The sequence below is a fragment of the Portunus trituberculatus genome, chromosome 15 (assembly GCF_017591435.1).
Source record: "Portunus trituberculatus isolate SZX2019 chromosome 15, ASM1759143v1, whole genome shotgun sequence".
In the NCBI taxonomy this organism is placed as follows: Eukaryota; Metazoa; Arthropoda; class Malacostraca; order Decapoda; family Portunidae; genus Portunus; species Portunus trituberculatus.
In genome coordinates this window covers 5,211,129-5,235,762 of record NC_059269.1, presented here as the reverse complement: position 1 = coordinate 5,235,762, position 24,634 = coordinate 5,211,129, and the positions used below count along the sequence as shown (strand labels likewise).

General features: G+C 37.1%; 1 protein-coding gene across 4 annotated transcripts in view; it reads left to right on the top strand.

Moving 5' to 3' along the window:
* Nucleotides 1–24,634, top strand: part of LOC123504191 (golgin subfamily B member 1-like) — a 29,427-nt gene that overhangs the window by 3,915 nt on the left and 878 nt on the right. For 2 of the 4 annotated variants that reach the window (XM_045254538.1, XM_045254537.1), the window contains exons 4-12: nt 1,599–6,959; nt 7,716–9,833; nt 15,821–16,135; nt 16,580–16,741; nt 16,872–17,005; nt 20,601–20,785; nt 20,926–20,980; nt 21,258–21,334; nt 21,514–24,046. In XM_045254538.1, the coding sequence (XP_045110473.1) occupies nt 1,599–6,959; nt 7,716–9,833; nt 15,821–16,135; nt 16,580–16,741; nt 16,872–17,005; nt 20,601–20,785; nt 20,926–20,980; nt 21,258–21,282 (8,355 nt within the window). In that variant the 3' untranslated portion in view covers nt 21,283–21,334; nt 21,514–24,046. Of the gene's footprint in view, nt 1–1,598; nt 6,960–7,715; nt 9,834–15,820; nt 16,136–16,579; nt 16,742–16,871; nt 17,006–20,600; nt 20,786–20,925; nt 20,981–21,257; nt 21,335–21,513; nt 24,047–24,634 lie in introns of those variants that run through there. The other 2 variants (XM_045254540.1, XM_045254539.1) reach the window with 1 other exon arrangement.

Sequence of the window (24,634 nt, the reverse complement as noted above, 5' to 3'; positions counted from 1 at the left end):
ACAAATTAGAAAATAGATTATATGACACCTTGTCTGCCTTGGGCATACAGGGGGGAAGCCTCAAAATATATGTGTGCATTTTCTGCTACGGATTATTTGTTCTTTTGCCCCCAAGCAGTATCCATAGAAACTTGTGTTACATTGTGTACATATATAGGCAATATTGCCCAGTGTATAGGGTAGCATATCTATTTAATGCAATTTCTGCTGTCATTGACTTGGTTTTCTGTTAACATTTCTTTTATCCATGGAATGACTCGCTTGACAGTGCTTAGGACAGCATCAACAGCCTTGTAATAGTTTTCTAATCTTTTATTGACTTGCCATATCACATTACAGTGGAACCACGATTTACAAACTTATTTAATTCCTGAAGGCTGTTTGTGAACAAAAAACATTTTCCCCATAGGAATCTATGTAAAATGGATTAATCCATTCCTGGACCCCAGAGCTGCATTTGAGAGAGCAACTTGGCATGCACCCTGCAGTCCTTGCAGCACATATCCTGTATAAACGCTTTTGTGCACCTCTCAGCTGGCATAAGCAGAGGATTAGTATTACTGTAGTAACAGCATCTAACTGATAGCAAGACAGCATATGCTGTTCTTCCTGATAACATTTTTCATGCATCACTAGCTGTCCTAGAGGTGAGGCACCTCTGTGCTGCGATCAGCTGTAATGATAAATATGGCAGCCTAAGCAGACATCTTGTGACTCCCAAGACTTACCATCTTGGAAATTATTTTTTTATGGTGTTTCATATTTGTACTAGGAATAAAGTTATTTTCTGTTTTTCTTTTTGTGGATTAAGCAGTAGTATTCATTTCAAGATTCTTTACTGGTGTGGCTTTCTTTATTTCTATTATAATACACTTTAGCTTCTTAACATCACTATCACTAACACATTTCATTTTCTTATGAGGCATAATGAAGGCCAATTTAATGCAAAAAGCAAGAAAGCAAAACGGCACCACAAGAAACACTGTTTACATTGTAGTACCTTGAGAACAATTGATGCTTCGTGCAGTGCCATCTTGCGCCAAAACCAGCAACTCTGTTCATGGATCAAGATGAAATTTGTAAAAAAAAATTGGTTTGTCAACCTATTTGTTTGGGTACTGGGGCATTCATGAACCAAGGTTTCACTGTGTATTTTTCCGTAGTTACATGACAATTGATGTGACTGTGTGCCTCTCATACATCTTCCTTAAACATTGGCCTTAGCATTTTTAGTCATAAATACCAAGAGATATTGTAATGGTGACCCTATAAACTTCCTTAATTTTCATTTTTTACTTAGTAAAGTGTATTAATAGAAAGTCTTAGTATCTAAGTGGAACCTCCTCTTCAGTGTGTTGTCTCACCCATCTGCTGCCTTCACCTTCACTCCTTTATCCTCTCCTTGTAACCAGTGACAAGAAGCCTTTAATTAATTAATCATGCAGACCTCATTGTCAGCATCATCCATTACTTCATCATCACTGCCACTTTTATTTGATTGGATGCATACACAATTCATGGTTTCTATATTCATTGACCTTTTCCATGAAATATAGATTTTTTCTTTCTTTTTTTATCATGAATTTTTACCATTTCAGGACCTTGCAGTCAGGTTAGCTAAAGTGAAGCCTCGACTCGAGAGAAGTGATCCTAGGAAGAAAACAGTTCAGCAGTCAGATAAAGGAGAACAGCAAGAGGCAGCTGGAGGTATGCTGCTGCTCAAGCAGAAATTAGAAGCAGGAGTTAAAAGTGGAAGTGAAGAGAAATCAATAGAGAAGAGGTTGCCATCATCTGAAAGTAGTAGCAGAGCAAAGATTCTACTTCTCAGAAAACAGCTTGAAGAAAACAGACAGAAGTTTGAGCGTCAGCAAAAGGATAATGCGGAAAAAAGAGCAAGTATGGAGGAGATGAAACAAAGGATAGAGAAGCTACGATCAGAAGTTGAACAGCGAGACAGTCTCATCCATTCTCTTCAGGAAGGAAGCAGCTCTATGACAGATGAAACAATGACACAAAAACTCTTGCAGCAAATCCTATACAAAGACAATACTCTTCTTGAACTTACACAGAAGGTAGAACGTTTGGAAGAAGTAATTCAGGAACAACGGGAGTCTTTAAATGAAAAGGATAGACTGATAGAGTCAAGAACTGAAGCAGTGACATTGGTTGCAAAGTCTGAGAATGAGAAGAACTTAAAGACCTTACAAGAACTGGAAGAAGTTAGATATCAAATGAAAAAGATGCAGGAAGAATTTATTGCAAAAGAAGAGTCTTTTGTAAATGAGAAAGAAGCTCTAACTAGGGAAATTAAGGAAAAAGCCAAGAAAGTCAAACAGCTCGAAGACAACGGTCGTCGACTGGAAAACCTTAGATTTGAGCTTAGTACTCGTAATGCTGAACTTCAAGAAAAGATTGTGACAATGCAGGGTGACATTAAATCACTTAAAAGTCAGGCAGAAATGGACAGGAATAATTCTGAAGAAAAAGATGCTTTTGTGCAAGATTTGAAGCAAAAATTAGTTAAAGCAGAAGCTCATGGTCAGAAAAAGCTCAGAGCACTTGAAAAACAACTTAAAAGCTTAAAAGTGGATGGTAAATCTGGCGAACAAATACTGGAGCTGCAAAATTCAATTGCTGAACTAGAGGAGGAGAAAGGAAATTTACAGCTGAAATTGGTTGACTTTGATGACTTAAAAGCTGCCAATGAAAAATTGATTCTTCAAAGAAACAAGCTTGAGGAACAGATAAAACAGCAGAACAATGACCTAGATTCACAACTTAGTGCAATTACCTTGTTGGAAACTGAAAAAATTAAACTAGTAGAGGGGACGAATGAACGTGAAAATCGCATCTTTGATCTTGAAACTGAATTAGCAGCCACAAAACAGAGCTTAACAGAAAGTAATCAGACGATGGTTACTCTTGAGTTGAAACTTTGTGAAATTGAGGAACAAAGGGATATGGCTGAAAAAGAAAAGGCAGAATTAGAAAATCAGATGTCAGAGTCAAACATCATTTCTAATGATCAACTCAAAGCTGAAAAGGCCAGTCTGGAAGAAACAGTTCAGAGTATTTTGAAAGAAAGAGATGAGTGGCAAGAAAAGTTTACTGATCAGATTGCTACTGTTGAGGAGTGTAAAGAAAAAGCAAAAGGAGCTATGCAGGAAATGGAGGAGAAAAGTAAAGAATGCAAACGTCTTATGAATATTCTTACTGACAAAGAAAATACAATTACAACCATGTCTATAAGGATAGATAAACATGATGCAGTCATTGCTGGTATTGAAGAGAAATTATCAACATCCATAAAAGAAAGAGATGAGAAAAAAGCTGAGTTAGAAGAAATTAGTATGGTGCTCATGAAAGAAAGAGAAATTATGGAAGACTTAAAGTCACAGGTTATTGCAAAATCCACTGAACTTTCTTCCAAGGAAGAGGAATTAATTACAGTCAGGGAAAGGGTTGAAACTCTAAACAGAACTGTGAATGAAAGAAATATAAATGTACAGAATCTAGTTGGAGAAGTTTCTTCTCTACAAGATGAAGTTAATGCAAAGGAGAAATCTATAAATGATTATATTAATAAACTTGAGAAACTGGAAACACATTTACATCAGCAAGACACAAGGATAGAAGAACTTCACTCGTTATGCACACAGACAGAGCAGCAGCTAAATGAGGAAAACAAAGAATGTGTAAAATTGAGGAATGAACTCATCAATTTATCTCTAAAATATGAAACAACAAAGTCTTCTCTAGAGACTGAATTAAATGTTATGGTATCTATGATGAATGACTACAAAAACCAGATTGAGGCAGCAGATGTAGAGATCAAAGTAAAAGAAAAAGAAATACAAAATAATCAGACTGTAATTTCCAAGTATGAAGAAGAAATTTGTTCCAAGAACTTGTTGATAGATGAGAGTGAGGCCAAGAATAAATCATTGCAACAAAATCTTGATGAACTAAGCATGGCTCTATCAGAGAAGGAAACTTGTGTATTAAAAATGCAGGCTGAAATGGAAGAACATGCAATTCATATTGAAAGCTTAAATGAACTGAATGCAAACTTGGAGAAAAAATTAATGGTGTTGCAAGAAGAAAAGTCACAATTAACACAAATAAAAGACAGTCTTGAAGAAGAAGTAAATGAAACCAAATCCATAGTACATCAAAAAGAAGAGAGCTTACTTCACTTGAACACAGAAATAGCAAGTAAGTCTCATGAATTAATGAATGAAGTTGACTCTCTTAAAATAGCACTAGAGGGAAAAGTTCACGAAATTGCAACACTGCAAGACTCGGTTAGAAGCCTTACAGCTGACTTGGAGACGAGAGCATCAGAGGTAGAGAAGTGGCAGACAGAAGCCTTAGAAAAGAGTAGCCAGCTGGCTGAGGTGACACATACATTGGACTCTGCTCGTCTTGAGGTACAAGGAAAAGATTCAACATTGAGTGAACTGTACACTTGCATGGAACAGAACCAGGAAAATCTTGCACTTGCTGAAGAACAGAGAAATCATGCACAAAGGCAGCTATGTGAACTTCAGGAAAGCTTTAAAGTCAAAGAAAGGGAACTTATAGAAGTTCAAAATCAGCTAAGTGAGACTCAAGCATCATTGACAGAGGCAAGTCAACATTTTGAAAAGTCACAAGAAAAACTGACTGCTGTTCAGACTGAGCTACAAGAAACACAAGGTCAGTGTCAGAATAATTCCTCTGTTATATCACAGTTGGAACAAGAACTGCTATCAAAATCAGCTAACATGAAAACAGCTGAAGAACAAATGGTTGACCAGTTACAGAACACCAAGAAAGAATTAGAAATAGTAAATGCTGAACTGCAGACACAGAAATCAAAGGTTGCTGAATTGGAGGAAGAAGTTCAGGCAAGTAGACAGTATGCTGAGAACTTAGAAGTAGGATCATCCAAAATCCAGGAATGGGCTACAGAATTGCAGACAGAGTTAGAAACAATAAAGAGAGAGCAAATTTCTCTTCAGAATGAACTTACAGATGCTAAAGAGGAATTATCATCAAGGAATAATCAGGTTGAGAACCTTCAGTTAGAATTAGAACTAGAGAGGCAGACTGCACAATCTCTACAAGCTGAACTTTCTCATGCTGTCTCTCTCAGTTCACAGAGTGAAAGTGAAGGAAAAGCAGTTTCACTTTCTCAACAGCAAAAAATCAGTCAGCTGGAAAGTGAATTATTATTGGCTTCACAGACTCGTGATCAGCTGCAGGCAGAAATCGAAGACAAAAATAAATTTTTACAGAGCCAAACTGATTTGAGCATTGAGCTCAATGATAATATTGAAAGTCTCAAATTAACCATACATGGAAAAGATGAAGAAATACAAGCATTGCACAGTTCATTACTTGAAACTCAAAAGGCAAAATCTGAGGTTGAGAATTCACTAAAGGAAATTAAGGAAACGAAAGAACTTCTTGAGAGTAATGTAACATCACAAACACATCCTTCATGTACTGAGGACCAAAAAAATAGCACAGTAATAAGCCTGAAAAATGACCTGACAGAAGCACAAAACCAATCCAAACTCTTGGAAGCCGAGCGCATTTCTCTCTATGCCAATGTGGAAGCACTTAAACAACAGCTGCAGGAGGCTCGTCAAACAATTACCCTGCTTCAGACTTCCCTGGGCAGCTCAGCAGCAACATCACAGCCTGAGTGGGATGACTGGGGGGAGGTAGATCTAGGCTCACCAGATTCCCAGGAAATTGTTCCTGTTGCAGAAAACAGTGATGTTATCAACCTTAAGAAGTCTCTAGCTGATAAAGATGAATTGTTGAGAATGATACAAGAACAACTTAAAGAAGCTTTGCAGCAAGTAAATACTTTTTCAGAAGAAAAGAAAGTTTTAGAACAGCAACGGAAAAGTGATGAAGCTACTATTGTTCAACAACAGCAACAACTGGATCAAGATCAGAATGAACTATCTTTGATGAAAAAACAATTGGAAAGCTTAAGTGATGCTCAGAATACTTATGAGCAAACAAATACAAGAATTTCTGAGCTTGAGGAGATATTAGCTGGAAAACAGCAAGAAATTGAAGTCCTTCAGCAGCAAATTACCAACAAAGATTCACCTACAGATATTCAAGATCAATACCATAGTGTTACATCAAATACAGATCCAATTCAGGAAGCATCCATTAGTCATTCCACTGGAAAAGTAAGTGCTGTTTGGCCTTCAAGTGAAATAAGTGCAGGAGAGGAAGTAAAGCCACCAACAGCTGTGGGGCATCAGGAAGCCACCATGCAGTGGGAGCAACCTACTGAAGAAGAATCCCTTTCTTTATTGACCACAGCAAATGTAGAAAGTAGTCAACAAGATCCTGCAAGTTGGTTTGATCAACAAGATTTTCCAGTAACAGACACTGCAGCACCTCAAGAGCCTTCAGCTGAACCATATCCAGAACAAACCCAAACCCATTCCCAGCCTCAAGTTGATATTGAGGAGATGCAATATAAACTTTCCTGGTATGAAGAACAATGGTCCACCTGGACTGGCCACTACACTCAGTTGCAGACAGCTCATGAAGAGGCACAGCAAAAGATTGTTCAGTTAACACAACAGTTACAAGAACTTCAGCTTTCAGCATCACCTAGTGTTGATGTGGCTGAAAAGACTGCTTCCTGTGATCCAGCATCAGATAAAGATGAAGATATATCAAATAAGCAACAAAAAATAGATGAGCTACAGAACAAGCTTTCTGAGGTAGAGGCAGCTTATGAACAGCTCAGAGAAGGAAACTCTAAACTGCAGGAAGAATTAGAAAATTTGAGGCGTCTCGAAGCACAAATCGATCCAGCGTCAGATTCGGGTGTAATCACTTCCCGCGTAGCAGAGGCCGAAGCAGAAGTAGACCGTTTGCGAGGGTTCGAGACTCAAGTGTATGAACTGCAGAGTCAGGTTCAGGCACTCCAGCATCAGGTAAGTACACTAAGAATTATTTATTGTGCTAGGATCCATGCAAAATAGTTATGTGAGAGGATACAATCTGTATGAATTCCTGGATACTTGGACAATATATTTGAAAGATTTGTTATGAAAGGGTAAATTATTACAATATAGTTGATAAAGATGAACACAGAACTCCAAGGCATTTTGGTCATTTAAAGGCAATTGGGGAAAATGTGACCAAGGATAGCTAGTATTAGTATGATAAATGTTTTGGAAATGATGGAAGGCTGAGGAGAAGAATGGAGTATGGGAACATGAGAGTGGAGGAATACTGGAATAGTTAGGTGTAGCCAGTAAAGATTCTTGTAACATGGCCACCTCTTTGTGGAAATTCCGTAATAGCTATTAGACATGAGGTATTTATGTTGAAGTGGCAGTGTTAATTGTATTAAAGTTTTGAAAAATATGCATACATATGACACATTAGTCCTGGAGTAGAAAGGAATTATGAATGACCAGGATTGAAATCTAGCACTGATGGCTCTAGACTACACATTACTGATTGCATTATGTCCTACATGATTGCTAGTTGAGTGCACTTTGTTAGTCTGTTTCTTATTCAATCACCTTCCATGCCCTTATTGATTTAGCTTGTTAATGTTATGAGGCTAAATATTCAACAGTTTTGTCATTATAATAGCATAACATTGAACATACCTAGAATCTAGCAAATATTCATACATGTGGTGAACTTTATTGTAACTATTCTTACTCATTTATTTTCAGTGTGATGCCATGCAAAACAAATTAGCTGAAGCAGAACATGAAAGGACCCGCCTCCATGAAATAGAAGTTCTTTATGGTGAATTACAGTCTTGCATACAGGAGTCTGAGACCAAGAGGGAAGGCTCAAAATCACGAGTGCAGGAGTTGGAACTAATGGTGCAGTCAGCAGAGTCTGAAATTGCACGCCTCAGAAACGAAATTGTGGTGCTTAGTCAAGCCAGTGAGGTTGTGCAAAGTGATAGAGAGAAACTCGAAACAGATGCCCAAGGCATGGGAGTGGAGATGAGCAAGTTAGACTATGAAATTCAGCACCTACAGAGTGAGGTGAAAAAACATAAAAAGGAAATAGGAAGACTACAGAATGACAATGAAATCTGTAAAACTGAAACTCTTAAACTTCAGACTGAAAATGTTGCTTTTAAATCTGATATAGATAGATTTAAACAGGAAAATGAGAACCTTCAGAGTGAAATTGTGGAAATCAGAAGTCAATATCAGAGGTTAGAGCAAGAAAGTAATCAGTTACGAAGTGAGTTGGAGGTCATGGAAGGGGAACATGGAAGACTACAGTGTGATTACAGTGTACTTGAAGGAGAAAACAGTAGAGCAAGAGGGGAATATGAAGCTCTCTCTCAGGCTAACCAGATGACTGAAGCTGAAAAGGAGAGTCTTGAGAGTGAAGTACAAAGAATAACAGCTCAGAACACCAATATTGCCTCAGAAAATAAACATCTACGAGATGAAATTCAAAGACTAACAGAGGTCAGCACTTCAGCAGAAACAGAGATCAATCGTCAGAGAGTAGAAATTGAGAGGTTTAGATCACTCGACTCTCATTACAGAGAACTGGAAGGAAAATATACTGAATTGCAAAACCAAGTTGCCTCTTTAGAAACTACACCAAGTAGCAAAAATGTACCTGCCTCTGAGCCATATGATCTACTAGCAGAAGTTGACTGGAGTGCTGAAGGTCAAATTGAAGACGAACACGTTTTGCAGTCCTCAGCTGACACAAAATACCAGAAGGAGATAGATTGTCTGAAGGAGAAATTGATTACATTAGAAAAGGAGAAGAATAGTATCTATGATGAACTTCAGGCTGCCAAATTGAAGAGTGGAAAGATGTTACAAAAGCTGAAGCTAACACAGAATAAAAATGAAGCTCTAAATAAGGAAGTACAAAAGTTGAAGGCTAAAGCTGGAGGCTTCTCTGATTTAGACCAAGCCTTGGAAGAGGAATGGAAAGCTCAAGTTTCAAAAGCAGAGGCAGAGAGAGATGAAATGAAACAAAAAATTGATGAAATGGAATCGGAAAAAGAGAATTTGGTTAGTCAGATTGATGTGCTAACAGCAGCACAAGAGAAGTACTTGGAGCTGAAGGAAGACCAAGACCACACACTGCAGCTTTTGAGGACACATAACAAAGAACTGGAAGGCCAAGTGCATGCTCTGGAATGGAGGGTTTCAGAGTTAGAAGAGAATCTTGAAGAGCATCAGAAAACAGAATCTCCATCTCCAAGTTCTCCTGCCATTGTTCAAAGCACACTAGAAACTAAGGAACCTACTCCACCACCAGAAGTTGGGACATTGTCAAAAGAAGTCTCAGCCTTACAACAAGAAATTACTATCTTGAAGTCTGAAAATAGCAGGTTGGAAACATATAATAAAGAACTAGAGGAGAAGATTGCACAGCTTAATACTGATAATGATTCCTTCCAGTCTATTATACAAAGTCTCAGAGAAGCTAAGGCTAAAGCTGAAATAGATATCAAGAATTACAAGACAACCTATATCGAACTAGATTCTGAACACACATCCTTGAAGAAAGAGAAGGAGAAAGTGAATGAAGAACTTAAAGAGCTCACATATACCCACAACACTCTTGAAGCTGCCTACAACTCCATGTTCTCTGAGTACAATGACCTCCGTGATGTTTGTGACAGCCACAAGCATGATGTAGGAATCCTTAAGGGAGAGAGGGATCGTCTTGTTGAGGAAGTTGACAGCCTGAAAAAGCAATTGGTAGCATTACACGAGGAAGAGGAGGAAGAGATTATTCGTGCCTTACAAGATGAATGTTTCAGTTTGCGGGAGCAGAATAACTTGATGCATGAGGAGGTGAGTGTTAAAGATAAGTCATGAGTATTAACCATTTTCCCTCTCTCTTCCCCCCTCCCTGTGTTGCGGCGCCAAAATTAAATTCCATCCATCCATCTATCTCCCCCCCTTCCCCTTCTCTCTCTCTCTCTCTCTCTCTCTCTCTCTCTCTCTCTCTCTCTCTCTCTCTCTCTCTCTCTCTCTCTTGCTGGTTATTGAGTTGATCAGGCGCGCACACACACACACACACACACACACACACACACACACACACACACACACACACACACACACACACACACACACACACACATCGGAAATAATGAGCTCTGAGCTCGCTCCGTAGGGTAACGTCTGGCTGTCTCGTCAGAGACTGCAGCAGATCAAACAGTGAACACACACACACACACACACACACACGCTCGACTCACAATCGAGAGGGCCCGGTTCGAATCGGCGGTGAGGCAAATGGGCAAGCCTCTTAATGTGTGGCCCCTGTTCACCTAGCAGTAAATAGGTACGGGATGTAACTCGAGGGGTTGTGGCCTCGCTTTCCCGGTGTGTGGAGTGTGCTGTGGTCTCAGTCCTACCCGAAGATCGGTCTATGAGCTCTGAGCTTGCTCCGTAATGGGGAAGACTGGCTGGGTGACCAGCAGGCGACCAAAGTGAATTACACACATACACACACGCAATGAACTGAACTGAACTGAACCACCAAACTACAGACCAGTGTCACTTACAAGTATTTTGGGAAAGTTATGTGAAATAATTATTAAAGAAAAATTAGTTAAATTTCTAGAAGAGGAACAAGTCATATCGAACAGACAATTTGTGTTTAGGACAGTGAGGTCATGTGTATCAAATTTATTAAGCTTCTACTGGAGAGTTATTGCAGGATTGGAAAACATAGACAGATGGGTGGACACAGTATACTTGGATTTAAAAGTGGCTTTTGATAAAGTCCCTCATGGAGGACTACTTTGGAAACTAGAGAACATAGGAGGACTGCGAGGAACTTTGCTGGAATGGGCAAGATATTATTTGAAAGATAGGGAGATGAGAACTGTGATCAGAGATACATACCCATCTTGGGGTAAAGTAACAAGCGGAGTGGTCAGTGTTAGCCCCCATTATGTCTCAGATTTATGTAAATGACATTCACATTGGGGTAAACAGTTATATTAATTTATTTGCTGGTGATGCAAATCTGCTAAGAGTTATCAAAACCAGGGAGGACTGTCTGCTGTTACAGGAAGATATAAGCAACATCTATGAGTGGAGTAGGAAGTGGAAATAGGAGTTTAATGCCAAGAAATGTCACATAATGGAACTAGGAAAGAGCAAAAGAAGACTGGTATGGAATTACTTGATGAGAGAGAAACAAATAATGAAGACTAAAGAGGAAAAAGATCTGGTAGTGTTTATACAGGAAAAACTGAACCCTGAAAAACACATAAGCAAGATATTTGGATTATCATATAAAATGTTGACTAATATAAAAGTGGCATTTCAATACGTGGACAAAGATATGATGAAAAAATCATCACAAGCATGATATGTCCAAGGCTGGAATATGCAGCAGTGGTGTGGTCTCCGAGCTCTAAAATGCATACAGTAAGCCCCCACACTTGGCAAATCTCAGCTTGGTGAAATTCACTTTTGGCGGTAGGGTGGCCACGGACCACCAAGTGCACTCTTAGCGATTTGAATTCAAACTTGGCGGCCGCACGGTGAACCACGCCGCTCCCTTGTGACGTCAGACCTTTCTCTAAATCTATCAGAACGCAGTGTGAGAGTCCCTATCAGCCATTTTGTTTGTGCTACCCTCTGTTCTGCTAGAGTGGGAATGAATTCTGGCGATTTACCGCAACGAAAGTGGGCGAGGGAAACGGGTGAAAAAACGGGAGTTACAGCCTTTATATCATGTCTTATTAACTTTATTTATTGTTTATTGGTCTGTTTTGTACATGTGTTCTAATATGTGAAGACAAAAGATTTTATTTCAGCTCGAAAGATGGTATTTTAGGGGTCAGAAGAGGGACTTTGGCAATGACCAAAGACTGATTAAGGCACTTTTTAGGCAATTTATATGGTATAAAGAACATGTGCTTAGAGAAATTCACATTTGGCAGTAGTTTCGCCAGACTAATTAATTCGTCAAGGGGGGGGCTTATTGTATAAGAAAATTGGAAAGGATACAAAAGATTGCTACAAAGATGATGCCAGAATTAAAGAACCTAACATATGAAGAACGACTGAAGGAAATGGGGCTACCAACCTTACAAGATAGAAGAGAATGTGGGGACCTAATAACAAGATGTACAAGATAGTCAATGGCATTGAAAAGATGACAAGGAAGACATGGTACTGGTGACAGAATAAGATGAAAAGACAAGAGGACATGTAAAGATCTGGATGAGGCAGTGTGTGAAGGATAATGGAAAATAGAGTTTTCCACACAGAATGGTGGAAAAGTGGAATGCATTGAATAATGAAGTTATTACAGCACATAATGTGCATAACTTTAAGGAAAAATTAGATAAACAGAAACATGGAGACTGAACACCAAGAGCCCCGCTCGAACTCTGTACAATACAGCTAGATAAATACACGCACACACACACACACACACACATATAGCTGAAATTTTGAACGACAACTTTTGCGAAGTGTTTACAAAGGAGGAGCATTTTATGGGAGGAAGGCCTACGGAAATAAAGCAAATGCAGAACATCATGGTTACTAAGGAAGATGTAAGGAAAATTATAAGCAATCTGGATATTAATAAATCAATGGGGCCTGATGGCATATCTGGGAGGTTGCTAAATGAATGTAAGGATCAATTGTTGAACCCCATATTTGATATTGTGGAAACCTCCATACGAACAGGATTAGTCCCGAAAGAGTGGAAAAGAGCTGACATTGTGCCTATATATAAGAATGGTAGTAGAATGGAACCGCTAAATTATAGACCAGTATCGTTGACTAGTATATTGTGCAAGGTATGTGAAGAAGTAATTAAAGCTAAGTGGAGTGAGTATCTAGAAAGTGAAAACATTCTGAGTGAAAGGCAGTTTGGTTTCAGAAAAGGAAGATCGTGTATCCAATTTATTATGTTTTTATTCAAGAGTGACTGACATACTACAACATAGAGAGGGATGGGTGGATGCTATCTACCTGGACTTGAGAAAGGCCTTTGATAAAGTACCACACAATAGACTGATGTGGAAACTAAAGATGATTGGAGGAGTAAATGATAAACTAGCAAAATGGATGGAAAATTACTTAATGGGAAGAGAAATGAGAACAGTGGTGAGAGGAAGGAAGTCCGAGTGGAAGAAGGTAACCAGTGGAGTTCCACAAGGGTCAGTGCTGGGTCCCATCATGTTTTTATTTATGTTAATGATATGCCAGTAGGAATTGACAGTTACATGAACATGTTTGCGGACGATACTAAAATTATGAGGAGAGTAAAGAATGTGGAAGATTGTAACAAGTTACAGGAAGATCTTGATAAAATATATGAGTGGAGTAAGGAGTGGCAGATGGAATTTAATATAGACAAGACCCATGTTATGAAAATGGGAAGAAGTAGATACAGACCAAACTGGGATTACAGGCTGGGTGATGAGAAAATTAAAGAGACCAATGAGGAGAAAGACTTAGGAGTAACCGTGCAAAACACTTTGTCACCGGAGAAACACATTAACAAGATTTTTGGAAAACATACAACATGCTTCAAAATATTGGCCTTGCATTCCACTACCTAGATGAAGGAATGATGAAGAAGATATTATGTACCTTAATAAGACCCCAGTTAGAATATGCAGCATGTGTCTGGTCACCGCATATGAAGAAAAATGTGAAGAAGGTGGAAAGGGTACAGAGGCTGGCAACAAGGATGGTACCAGGACTCAGGGAGTTAGACTATGAGGAAAGACTGAGGAAGCTGGGGCTGACCACATTAGAAGAGAGAAGAACAAGAGGAGACATGATAACTATGTATAAATTGGTGAAGAAGATTGACATACTGGACAGAGTTGATAAAGGTGACCACAAGTAATCATCTCTGAGGACATGGAAAAAAGCTAATAAAGGACATCTGTCTAAATGACGTGAGAAAATACAGTTTCCCGCATCGTAGCATTGATAAGTGGAATAAACTGAGCAGTGATGTCGTTGACGCGGTGTGTGTCAATCAGATGAAAGAGAGATATGACAGGAATGGACAAGGAGACAGGTCACAGAAAGCTTAGCTCGGGTCCTGTAATACACAAATAGGTAAATACACACACACACACACACACACACACACACACACACACACACATGCATGACACACACACAGGGTTCGAGTCGGCGGCGAGGCATATGGGCAAGCCTCTTAATGTGTGGCCCCTGTTCACCTAGCAGTAAATAGGTGCAGGATGTAACTCGAGGGTTGTGGCCTCGCTTTGGTGTGTGGAGTGTGCTGTGGTCTCAGTCCTACCAAGATCGGTCTATGAGCTCTGAGCTCGCTCCGTAATGGGGAAGACTGGCTGGGTGACCAGCAGGCGACCGAGGTGAATTACACACACACACACACACACACACACACACACACACACACACACACACACACACACACACAGATAAAGAGAAAATGAAAAAAAAAACTAGTAGAATGCATGATTTGACCTAAGCTAGAATATGGTGCATTTATATGGTCACCACATAATAAAAGATTATATAAGGAAGATAGAAAGTATTCAAAGAGCTGCAATCAAACTGATTACAAATTTAAGAGACGTAACTTATGAGGACAGATTAAAGAAATTAAAACTTTCAACATTACAATAGAGGAGAGGAGACGTAATTGCTATATACAGGGCATGGAAGGGGATGGACCAAGTTGACAAAGAAGACTTATTGGTGTGGGACTCAAGAAATACAAGGGGACATGGCTTGATATTGAAAAAGACCATATGTAGAAGAGATATTAAGAAATATAGTTTTCCAAATAGAAGCATAGAAATATTGAACAATTTGAATGAAGCAGTGGTTCAAGCAAGAAATATTCATGACTTAAGGGCTAAACTGGACAACTGTAGATATGGAGACAGGACGGCATAAGCATAGCTCTTTTCCTGTAAAACACAGCATTTATTTCCTTTCAAAATCACTAGTTTTTAATGTAGATATCTTATTTCTCCAAAACATGTTTTTCAGACTTATCCTCATCACAGAAGAGATGGTTTCCAAGAATTGTATAGATCACCCAGTTACTTTCTTTAGACAACATTGTATCAATTATAGGTCATTATTTTCATGTATTATATTATGCATATTCTCATTCCCTTCTGTTAATGCCATTTTTTATCAGCCATTTGTTTTGTGATTTTCTTTTTGAAAGGTAGAAAATATGTGTTTTTCTTATAAGAGGATTGCCAGTGGAAAGGGCAAGACACACATTTCACATTTACTTCTATTGCATGCATTATATTGTAGTATTATACATGTAATTGTAAGGTACTGTAAAATTCATTTATTTTAATCAAGTCATAATTGGGGTAAATAAAAAGTTAGACATTGGCCTGGATTCAATATGGCATAGCAAGCAGAATGTAAAATGCAAGCCATTGAAGCCATTAGTATCATCAGTCGCCTATGTTGCCATCATGCTATACTCACTGTGTCACTGTGCAGCTTTTCCTTTCCTTTGAATTATTGATGTTTTTTTCATGTTGATGATCGTCATTAATTTGGACAAAGGCCAGAGGCTCTTTTGAGAAGAAATAGATAACCATCTTAAGCTGTATACCTGTGAAGTAGTTTCTTATAATTATAAAATGAACACTTAAGTTTATAGAATCAAGCTTTTTTATGTAGCTAGAGAACTGGTGAATTTAATGAATTCCAATGATGAATTAAAAAGTAGGAAAGAATTCAAGATCAAGTTATTGAGACTAGAAATGAAACAGCTGGAGGAGTGAGGTGCAGCTGAATATCATTGATTGCTTTTCACACAGAACACTGCCTTAGAAGTCCAGGCCCAGGATGCAAAAGATAAAGCTACACGAGTTAATTACGCCTTAGAACAGAATGTTGAGGTTCAGAAACTTCTGCGAGATGAGTTAACAAAGAAAGATGAAGAAATATCCTTCCACAACACTACCATTGATGGACAAGACCGTCAGATTACCTACATGAAAGCTGAAATTGCTGCCATGAAGTCCAAGTTAGCACAGCATGACCAGGCTGAGGAGAGCAATGAGGAGCTGACACAAAGACTTCAGCAGCGAGTTGAACAGTTAGAAGAAGTTAATCAACAACTGCAGCTTCAGGTAATTTTTCTTTTCTTTCTTTTCTTTTCTTTTCACTTTAAAACAAATCATCATTATTTTCATTGACTTAGAATATTTGTATTTGTTTTCATTTATAATCTTTCAGGCACGAAAAGAAACATGCCAGCATTTCATAATCAAATTCAGTGAAAATTGCACCCATTGCCTCTCTTTAAAGAAGCTTACATACATTTTAATAGTTCTGAGACAGTTAGAGCTACAAGAAGGTTGGCCAAGTTCTGAAGGTAAATTTGAGGAAAGACTTACCTTGGCTATGACATAGATGTGAAGGTTCCAAACTAACCAAAAAATCAGTTTAGTTTCTTAATTATGTTTATTTTACTCCTTTCTTGAAGGAAGCTTTTTTACACATTCATGTGGTTTACCTATGTGTTTGTTCATGGTAAATGGTCTTCATGTCCATTCTCCTTATTTCCATGGTAGGTTAAAGCAGCTGAAACTTCCCTCACAAAGTTAGCAAGACCAGAGCAAGAGGATGGTGTTGCTTACACTTCTGTTAACACAAACTCAGAACTTGAAGCAGCTCTGGCCTCTCTACACCTGCGTGACTTACGATGTCAGCAACTCTCCCTTGAGATAACAAAGGTAATTGCTATATACCAGGTGCCATAAGTTTACATGTGAATAACTATGATGCTTTTTTGTGAAATATGATCATTTACTGGAAACAAAATGCTAGTGGCTTTATTATTATGAGTGAATAACTTCTTTTCAGTTGCTCGAGGAAAGAGATGCTTTACAACTGAAACTTAGTGCTTCCTTAAGGCAAACACAGGAGCTTAGTCGTGAATTGAGTCTGAGTCACCAGCTCCCTGCACCTGCCTCTCCTGCACCTTCCCTCCACCAGAAGTAAGGAAAATTGAACAAAGAAGAGACTTTTTTGTGCTGTAGGATAGGATTTTCAAAACATCAAAATTTACAGTGCTGATATAAGTAGATCTTTAGTTTGTTCTACTCATCATAGCTACTGACACATAATTAGCAATGTGACATGCTCACAGTTGTAGAGTACCATGGAAATGCTATATCAAGTCACTACACATTTAGAATGTACATGTTTTCGTATATATATATATATATATATATATATATATATATATATATATATATATATATATATATATATATATATATATATATATGTGTGTGTGTGTGTGTGTGTGTGTGTGTGTGTGTGTGTGTGTGTGTGTGTGTGTGTATTTACCTAGTTGTATTTACCTAGTTGTAACATAACATAACATAACATAAATAATAGGATAACAAAGGGCCACCAGGGCCCATCTAGGTTATCCTGTATCAGTCGCACAGCGACCTCGTCATCAGTACTTAAAGATACACTTACAAGTACACAATACATTATATACTAATTCTAAATATTTGGCCCATTAACAGGGCTAAGTCCTGCAGCAATTCCTCTACAATCTGTAATCCCCATACATGGGGATCATGTCTTGTTTAACTATAGTAAATTTCTTATAAAAACTATCATGCAGTGCTATACATAATTATAAATCTAATAAATTTAAGTGCTTATCTAATCTGTTTTTAAACATTGTCAAACTAGTGCTATTTACAACCGTCTCTGGCAATGCATTCCAGAAGTCTACCACCCTATGACTAAAGAAATATTTTCTTATATCTAACCTGCAGCCTTGCTTTCTAATCTTCCTGCCATGATTTCTAGTCCTACTTCCCTCCTCTAAGGTAAAGAAAGATCTCACATCTATGTAGTTTGTATCTGAGAACATTTTAAATAACTCTATCATATCCCTCTTATACATCTCCTCTCAAATGAAAACATGTTTAATTCCTTTAATCTATCTCTATACTCCAGGCGCTTTAATGCTGGTATCATCCTAGTTGCTCTTCTCTGAACTGCTTCTAACATGTTGATATCCTGCCTATAGTGGGGTGACCAGGCCTGTATGCAATACTCTAAATGGGGCCTAACATAGGAATTATATAAGCTACGCACCACTTCCTTACTTTTATAACTAACATTTCTATTTATAAAACCCAGGATCCTATTTGCCCTATTTCTTGCTTCTAAACATTGCTTTGAAAATTTCATAGTCCTGTCTATCACTACTCCTAAATCCTTTCCTTCCTCTACTGCCTCTAGCCAACATCCCTCCATCTCATAGTTAAAGTTTGTGTTGTCTTTACCTAAATGCATAACCTGACACTTTTAGAATTAAACTCCATCTGCCACCTGTCTGCCCATGCTATCAGCCTGTCCAGGTCTCGTTGTATTCTGTAATTGTCCTTTTCACCCTGTACTGCACATGCTATCTTAGTATCATCTGCAAACTTTGATACTTTGCTACTAATTCCTATATCTAAATCGTTAATGTACACCAAGAAAAGAAGAGGTCCTAGCACTGATCCTTGGGGTACCCCACTAACCACTTCCTTCCACTCAGACATTGCCCCATTTAATACTACTCTCTGTTTCCTATCAGAAAGCCATTCACTAATCCAATCAACTAACCTACCCCCTATCCCATGTAGTCTCAATTTGTACACTAGCCTCCTATGCGGTACCTTATCAAACGCCTTGCTAAAATCTAGATATATAACATCTATGCTATTTCCATCATCTAACTCCTTGGTAATATATTCTAAGATATCGAGCAAATTTGTAAGACAGGACCTCCCTGATCTAAAGCCATGTTGGGTATCTCTAATTAATCTATTCTCATTTAAATGCTCCCAAATACTACCCTTAATGATTTTCTCTAGTATCTTACATACTATACTAGTTAAACTGATCGGTCTATAATTATTCGCATCATCCTTCCTACCTTTTTAAATATTGGAGTAACATTAGCTAACTTCCAGTCCTGAGGTATCTCAGCAAACCTAAGTGATCTTTCAAAGATTAACTTAAGTGCTTCAGAAATACTGTCTACACCCTCCCTAAGTACTCTGGCATGTAGCTCATCAGGACCACTAGCTTTCCTATCGTCTAGTTCAAGAATAAATTTCCTAATAATTCCCGGTTTTATATCAATATTTTCTAAAGCTCTTAAACTACTCGTCGCACTGTTTGTAACAGGATTTCCTATTCTTTCCTAGTAAATACTGAAGAAAATTGTTCATTCAATAATTCTACTATGTCTTCATTTTGATCCACTACTACACCATCTTTTCTGAGTGGTCCAATCCTATCCTTATTTCTTTTATCACTGACCTTGTAATAACTATATAATTTTTGGGATCTTTACTCCCAGCTCTAGCTAGTTTTATCTCTGCCTGCCTTTTACTTTTTTTATAACCTTACTCAAATCATCTCTGACCTGTCTGTACCTAATCAAATCTACATCTTCCCACTTTTCTGCAACTCTCTGTATGCCCTCTTCTTCTCTCTGATCTGGCTACCTATCTCATGAGTCCACCATAATGGCTTCCTGTTTCTCTGCCTTATATCTTTGTAAGGGATACACTGCATCACTATACCCTTTACTACAACCTTAAAAATATCCCACATCTCCTGTGCAGTTTTATTTCCAAAACTATCTTCCCAGTTTACCTCTCCTAATAACTGACGTAACCTACCATAATTGCCTTTCTGATAGTTTGGGACTCTAGTCTTATTCACTATATTATCCCTACTGGAATTAATGATAAATCTAATTATATGATGGTCACTGTTTGCTAAAGTCAAAAGTAGTAGTAGTTTTACAGGGCCTGGGCTTTATGCTCGTCTCCATATCTACACTTATCCAATTTTTCTTTAAAACTATGTACACTCTTTGCTGACACCACTTCCTCACTCAAACTGTTCCAAGTCTCAACACATCTTTGCGGGAAACAAAATTTTTTAACATCTCTCAGACATCGTCCCTTCCTTAGTTTCTTACTATGCGATCTTGTGCTTCTAAAGTCATATTCTTCTCTCAGGATCAGTTTCTCATTATCCACTTCATCCATTCCGTTAATCAATTTATTAACTTGTGTGTGTGTGTCTTTGGGGCTGAAGGTTGTAATCTCAATTCTAACATTCTACTCATCAACAGTTTACTGAAAATGTGCATACGATATACTCTTTAGAAATATTTATTACCATTTATAAGTAAGCAGTGCCACTAATTATTGTCAATTTTGAGTTTCAAATGAATATGTGGTGCCTGTATATATCATTGATAATGATCATATTGCTAAAGTGTACTGCATAAATAGTTTCAGACAAGTGTTGACAAGTAAGTTAGCAGATGATGATGCAACCTTCAGCCACAATAACCATAACTATACAAACAACAAATCTATAAAAAGATTACAAGTGTATTATATCAGTTCAAGTTTTCAATCCTTGATATATGATTATAAGAAAGTGATGTTTTGGAATTTGTTTAGTGGGCATGTGATGCTTGTAATATTTCTTTTGTTTTCACTGTATTTTAGATTTTGCTCCAAATTATAAGGTAATTTTATTTTTTTCCAGACTTGCTGAGCTGAGAGAATTGAATGATTCTCTGGAACAGAAAGCTTTATCCAGCCTACAAGTAGCATCTTCAAGTGGTTTAGCTCAAAGAGTATCAGTACCTGGTCTGGCTGCTTCACCCATGTTTGTGTCTCACACTGCCCCTCCGACTCCAACAGCCACCAGACATGCTGACTACACACTTAGTAAGTTGTCCTTTCATTATCTCCATCTGTTCATACATTAGCTTCTCTCTCATCATGTATAATAGCAGCAAAGTTTTTTTTTTTTTTTTTTTTTTTTTTTTTCTCATTGAGATTGAATCACTGAATTTGTACCTCCACAGCTCGTGAAACCCAAGGGACGTCATCTACACTCTTTGATTGGTTAATGGGGAAAAGGTGAGTGTATTTCTTACTGTTTCCTATTGTGTCAGTTTTTCATCACACTTAGTATAATAGATATAAACAACTGGCATCACAGGTCATTCATAAACATCAGAAGTAATTTTTATCACATGAGATACTTTACACATTTCTGGTGCATATTAATGAAATAGTAAAACAAATGCAAAAAATTATATGATTTAATATACCAAGAATGTTGAAGATTTGAACATATATGCACATTATTTATTAATTAATTTATCTATTTACATCAATATTGTTTGCATTTCAGCACACCACGGGTGATGCATGTGTGACCAAGGTTGAGGCTGAATGGAACACAAGGGAATCATTCATCTCTGATCTAAGGTATCTTTCCTCAGTATTATGAATTCATGGCTAACTTTGGATTACTGGATGGCAAAGTTATGTAGTTCCTTCACTGCCTAGACAAACTTACATTTTGACATAACAGTTGGAGTATACATAGTATATTTGACACCACTTATTAGAAGGTATGAACATCAATTCAATTTTTTTCTTTTCAGCTCGTAAAAAGTCTTGCCCTTCCACTATTGTAATCCTAGTATTCCATGGTAGGCCTAACTGTATGTATCCTATGTAAATATTAGGATATAAACTGTGAAGAAAAAAGTGATGGATGAAATCCTTGCCACAAATAATATATTGGTGACTGCTGTGTGATGGTTTAGTCAATAGTATCTTAAAATGTAGTATAAATATATTTCTATTGTTGATTCTTTGCAGTTGGTTGGCAATAAAACCAACTTCAAAACCATTAACATTGTTATTGATATTTACCTTTGATAGTAAATAGGGTTTCATTAGTTATTGTTATATTTATTTTTATAACGTACACTGTTTCATGGCACAAACATCACTGAGAAGTACTTACTACTATATCTTCTCCCAGCATTGGCTGTTAGATTGTAAGGATGTTTTCTATTTTCACATTTTTTCCTTATGATATGAAGCTTGGGTTATTGACAGTGTGTTCCTGAGTATTTCAGAGTTTGAGATAGGAGAGAAATTGTTCGATAATATATTGTCAGTTAGGGAACAAGACATGTTAGGGAGCATAAACAAATGGGAGTGGGTTCAGATAAAAGCTTAAGATTGAAAATGAAAATGTAATAAATATATTTTTGTAAATTAAAAAAACTACATCATTGCAAACCTGTTTCATGCACTTAATAGAACATATGACAAGGGGATCAGAAGTACCAAATGATTTCTGAACATAGGAGCTGAAATATTAATGGATAATAATGTGATATGTTGAGGCTTTCCCTGATTTGGTATCAACTTGATCAGATAAGATGTGGGAAAAGGGATGAGTCTGTTATGGCATAGTAGCGATAAAGCAGTTCTGAATCAGGCTCTGAAATGGGGAGAGAGCTCTAGGTATGCTTAGGCAATTGATTCATGTACAAGGCAGGTCGTCAGAGATTTAATATTGTCCTCTTCTTTTATAGAGGTCCAGAGAATAAGAAAGATTCTAACTTAAGGAATGCTGGTGTGTGTGTGTGTGTGTGTGTGTGTGTGTGTGTGTGTGTGTGTGTGTGTGTGTGTGTGGGAGCATCTTGTCTGGGTTACAAGAATATAAGCCTGACATATACATAGGTAGTATGTATATCACATGTAAATAATGATAGTAAGTAAAAAGAAATTACCAACCATAATCTGTATTTCCTTCAGTAGCTTTATCATTTGTAAGTTTAAGTTGTAATTTGGTGGAGCAGAGGTTTAATAAAAAACAGTGTAGCAATAAGTAAAATATTAAGGGGGATGTCTTGTTAGTGAGAGGGATGCTTTGATAATTAGAATGAGAGATAGATGAAACTAGGACTATAATAGTGGTAGAAAGGGAGTACAATAGTGGCTAGGAAAAGGTTATGTAAGGAGGACTATAGAGAACAGTATGAGAAAGTATTCAAAAGATCGAAGGAAATTATTTGTAGAAAAGCAGTAGCTGGGAAGGGATAAAAAGTAAAAGGTGTTTCATTGCAGCAAAAGACTTGTGAATAGAAGTAAGATTAGTGTGCAATTGATAGATGAGTTAAAAAAAAAAAAAGCAATGGAAAAAAAATGTAACTAAGGAAAAAAAAAACAGCATGAGACTTTGAAAAGGTAAGTGAAGGGATTGATTATAGAAGATAAAAGGAGAATATATACATTTGGTTTAAAGCTGAATGATCAGTCTAATGTCAACCACTTTTTTTAAGTAAAAAAAAAATAAGAAATAAAAAGGAGGAGCTTGGAAATGTAAGAATGAAGAGAGGGATGAAGATCTTGTAGAAAATAAAGAAGAAATGGAACGTCTTTGTAAGAGGATTGTTTGATGAATGAGAAGGTAGTAGATGAAGCAATAGTGTTTAGTGGAAAAAAAGAGGTCAAGCAGGAATAGGTAGGGAGAAATAGAAAGCATTACCCACAGTGAAGTGTGACAAAGTTGTTGGTATAGATAAAAATAACTGTGTAAATGTTAAAGATTGTAAGTGAAGTAATAGTACATATATTGAATGCTTCTAATTTGTTACCCAGCATGGGGGCAAAATATACTATATGAGTGAAATAAGGCAGTTATTGTATATATATATATATATATATATATATATATATATATATATATATATATATATATATATATATAAAGGTGAATGTTGTAGGAATGAGTGTAATAGGATTGCTTTATGTGCCAGAAAAGTCTGCAGAGAGACATGAAGGTTATTGAAAAAACAGATTCAGGAAAAGAAAAATTTGTGTTGATCACATTATTGCTGTTAGAATTATATTAGAGGAGTTCTACTTAAGATGAAAAGTTGTATGCAATATTATGACCTTTAGAAAGCACATAATAAGATGGATAAAGAAAATCTTTAGAGTGTTATCAAAATGTATAGTATGGGAGGATCCTTTATAGAAGGGATAAAGGATGTTATAGGGATGCAAGTGTACGAGTGAAGAAAGAGCTAGGAAGGAGCTTTGCTACAGGGAGTGAAGGAAGGTAGAAATGTATAATATTTACAGGGCTGTTTAATAGTTTTATGACTGGCTGTATGAAAAAGATAAAAAATAGATTAGGAAATGGTGCTATAAGACTTAAAACAGAATAGAGTGGGATGAAATATATTAGCTTTTGCTTGTAAAAAGGGAACTTCAGAGTAGTTATTAAATTCCATAATGTGTGAGATAAAAACTAAGAGTGATGTTGGTAAAACTAAAGTGATAGTATTTTGGAGGAGAGAAGTGGGGATTTATGACGTTAAGACCCCTGAGAGGATGAATGGGAGATGTGAGGAGTTTATGGGAGAAGAAAGAGATTGGAGGAGATGAATGAAGTATCTGTGTGTCAAAGATGGTGAAATGGATCTAGAGGTAAGAGAGAGAGAGAGAGATAATTGTGTAAGGTAAACATGTTACAGGATCATTAACTAACAAGTCATGAAGACAAGTGTATCACTGAATGGAGAGAGGCCTAGGAATTTTTTTGACTGTTAAGATTTTATTTACTCTTTTCCAAGCAAGTGTCTTATACATAAGCACAATGGTTTATATTCCTTATATTTTGGTATTCATTATTACATACTATTATTATTATTGTTATTATTATTATTATTATTATTATTATTATTATTATTATCTTCA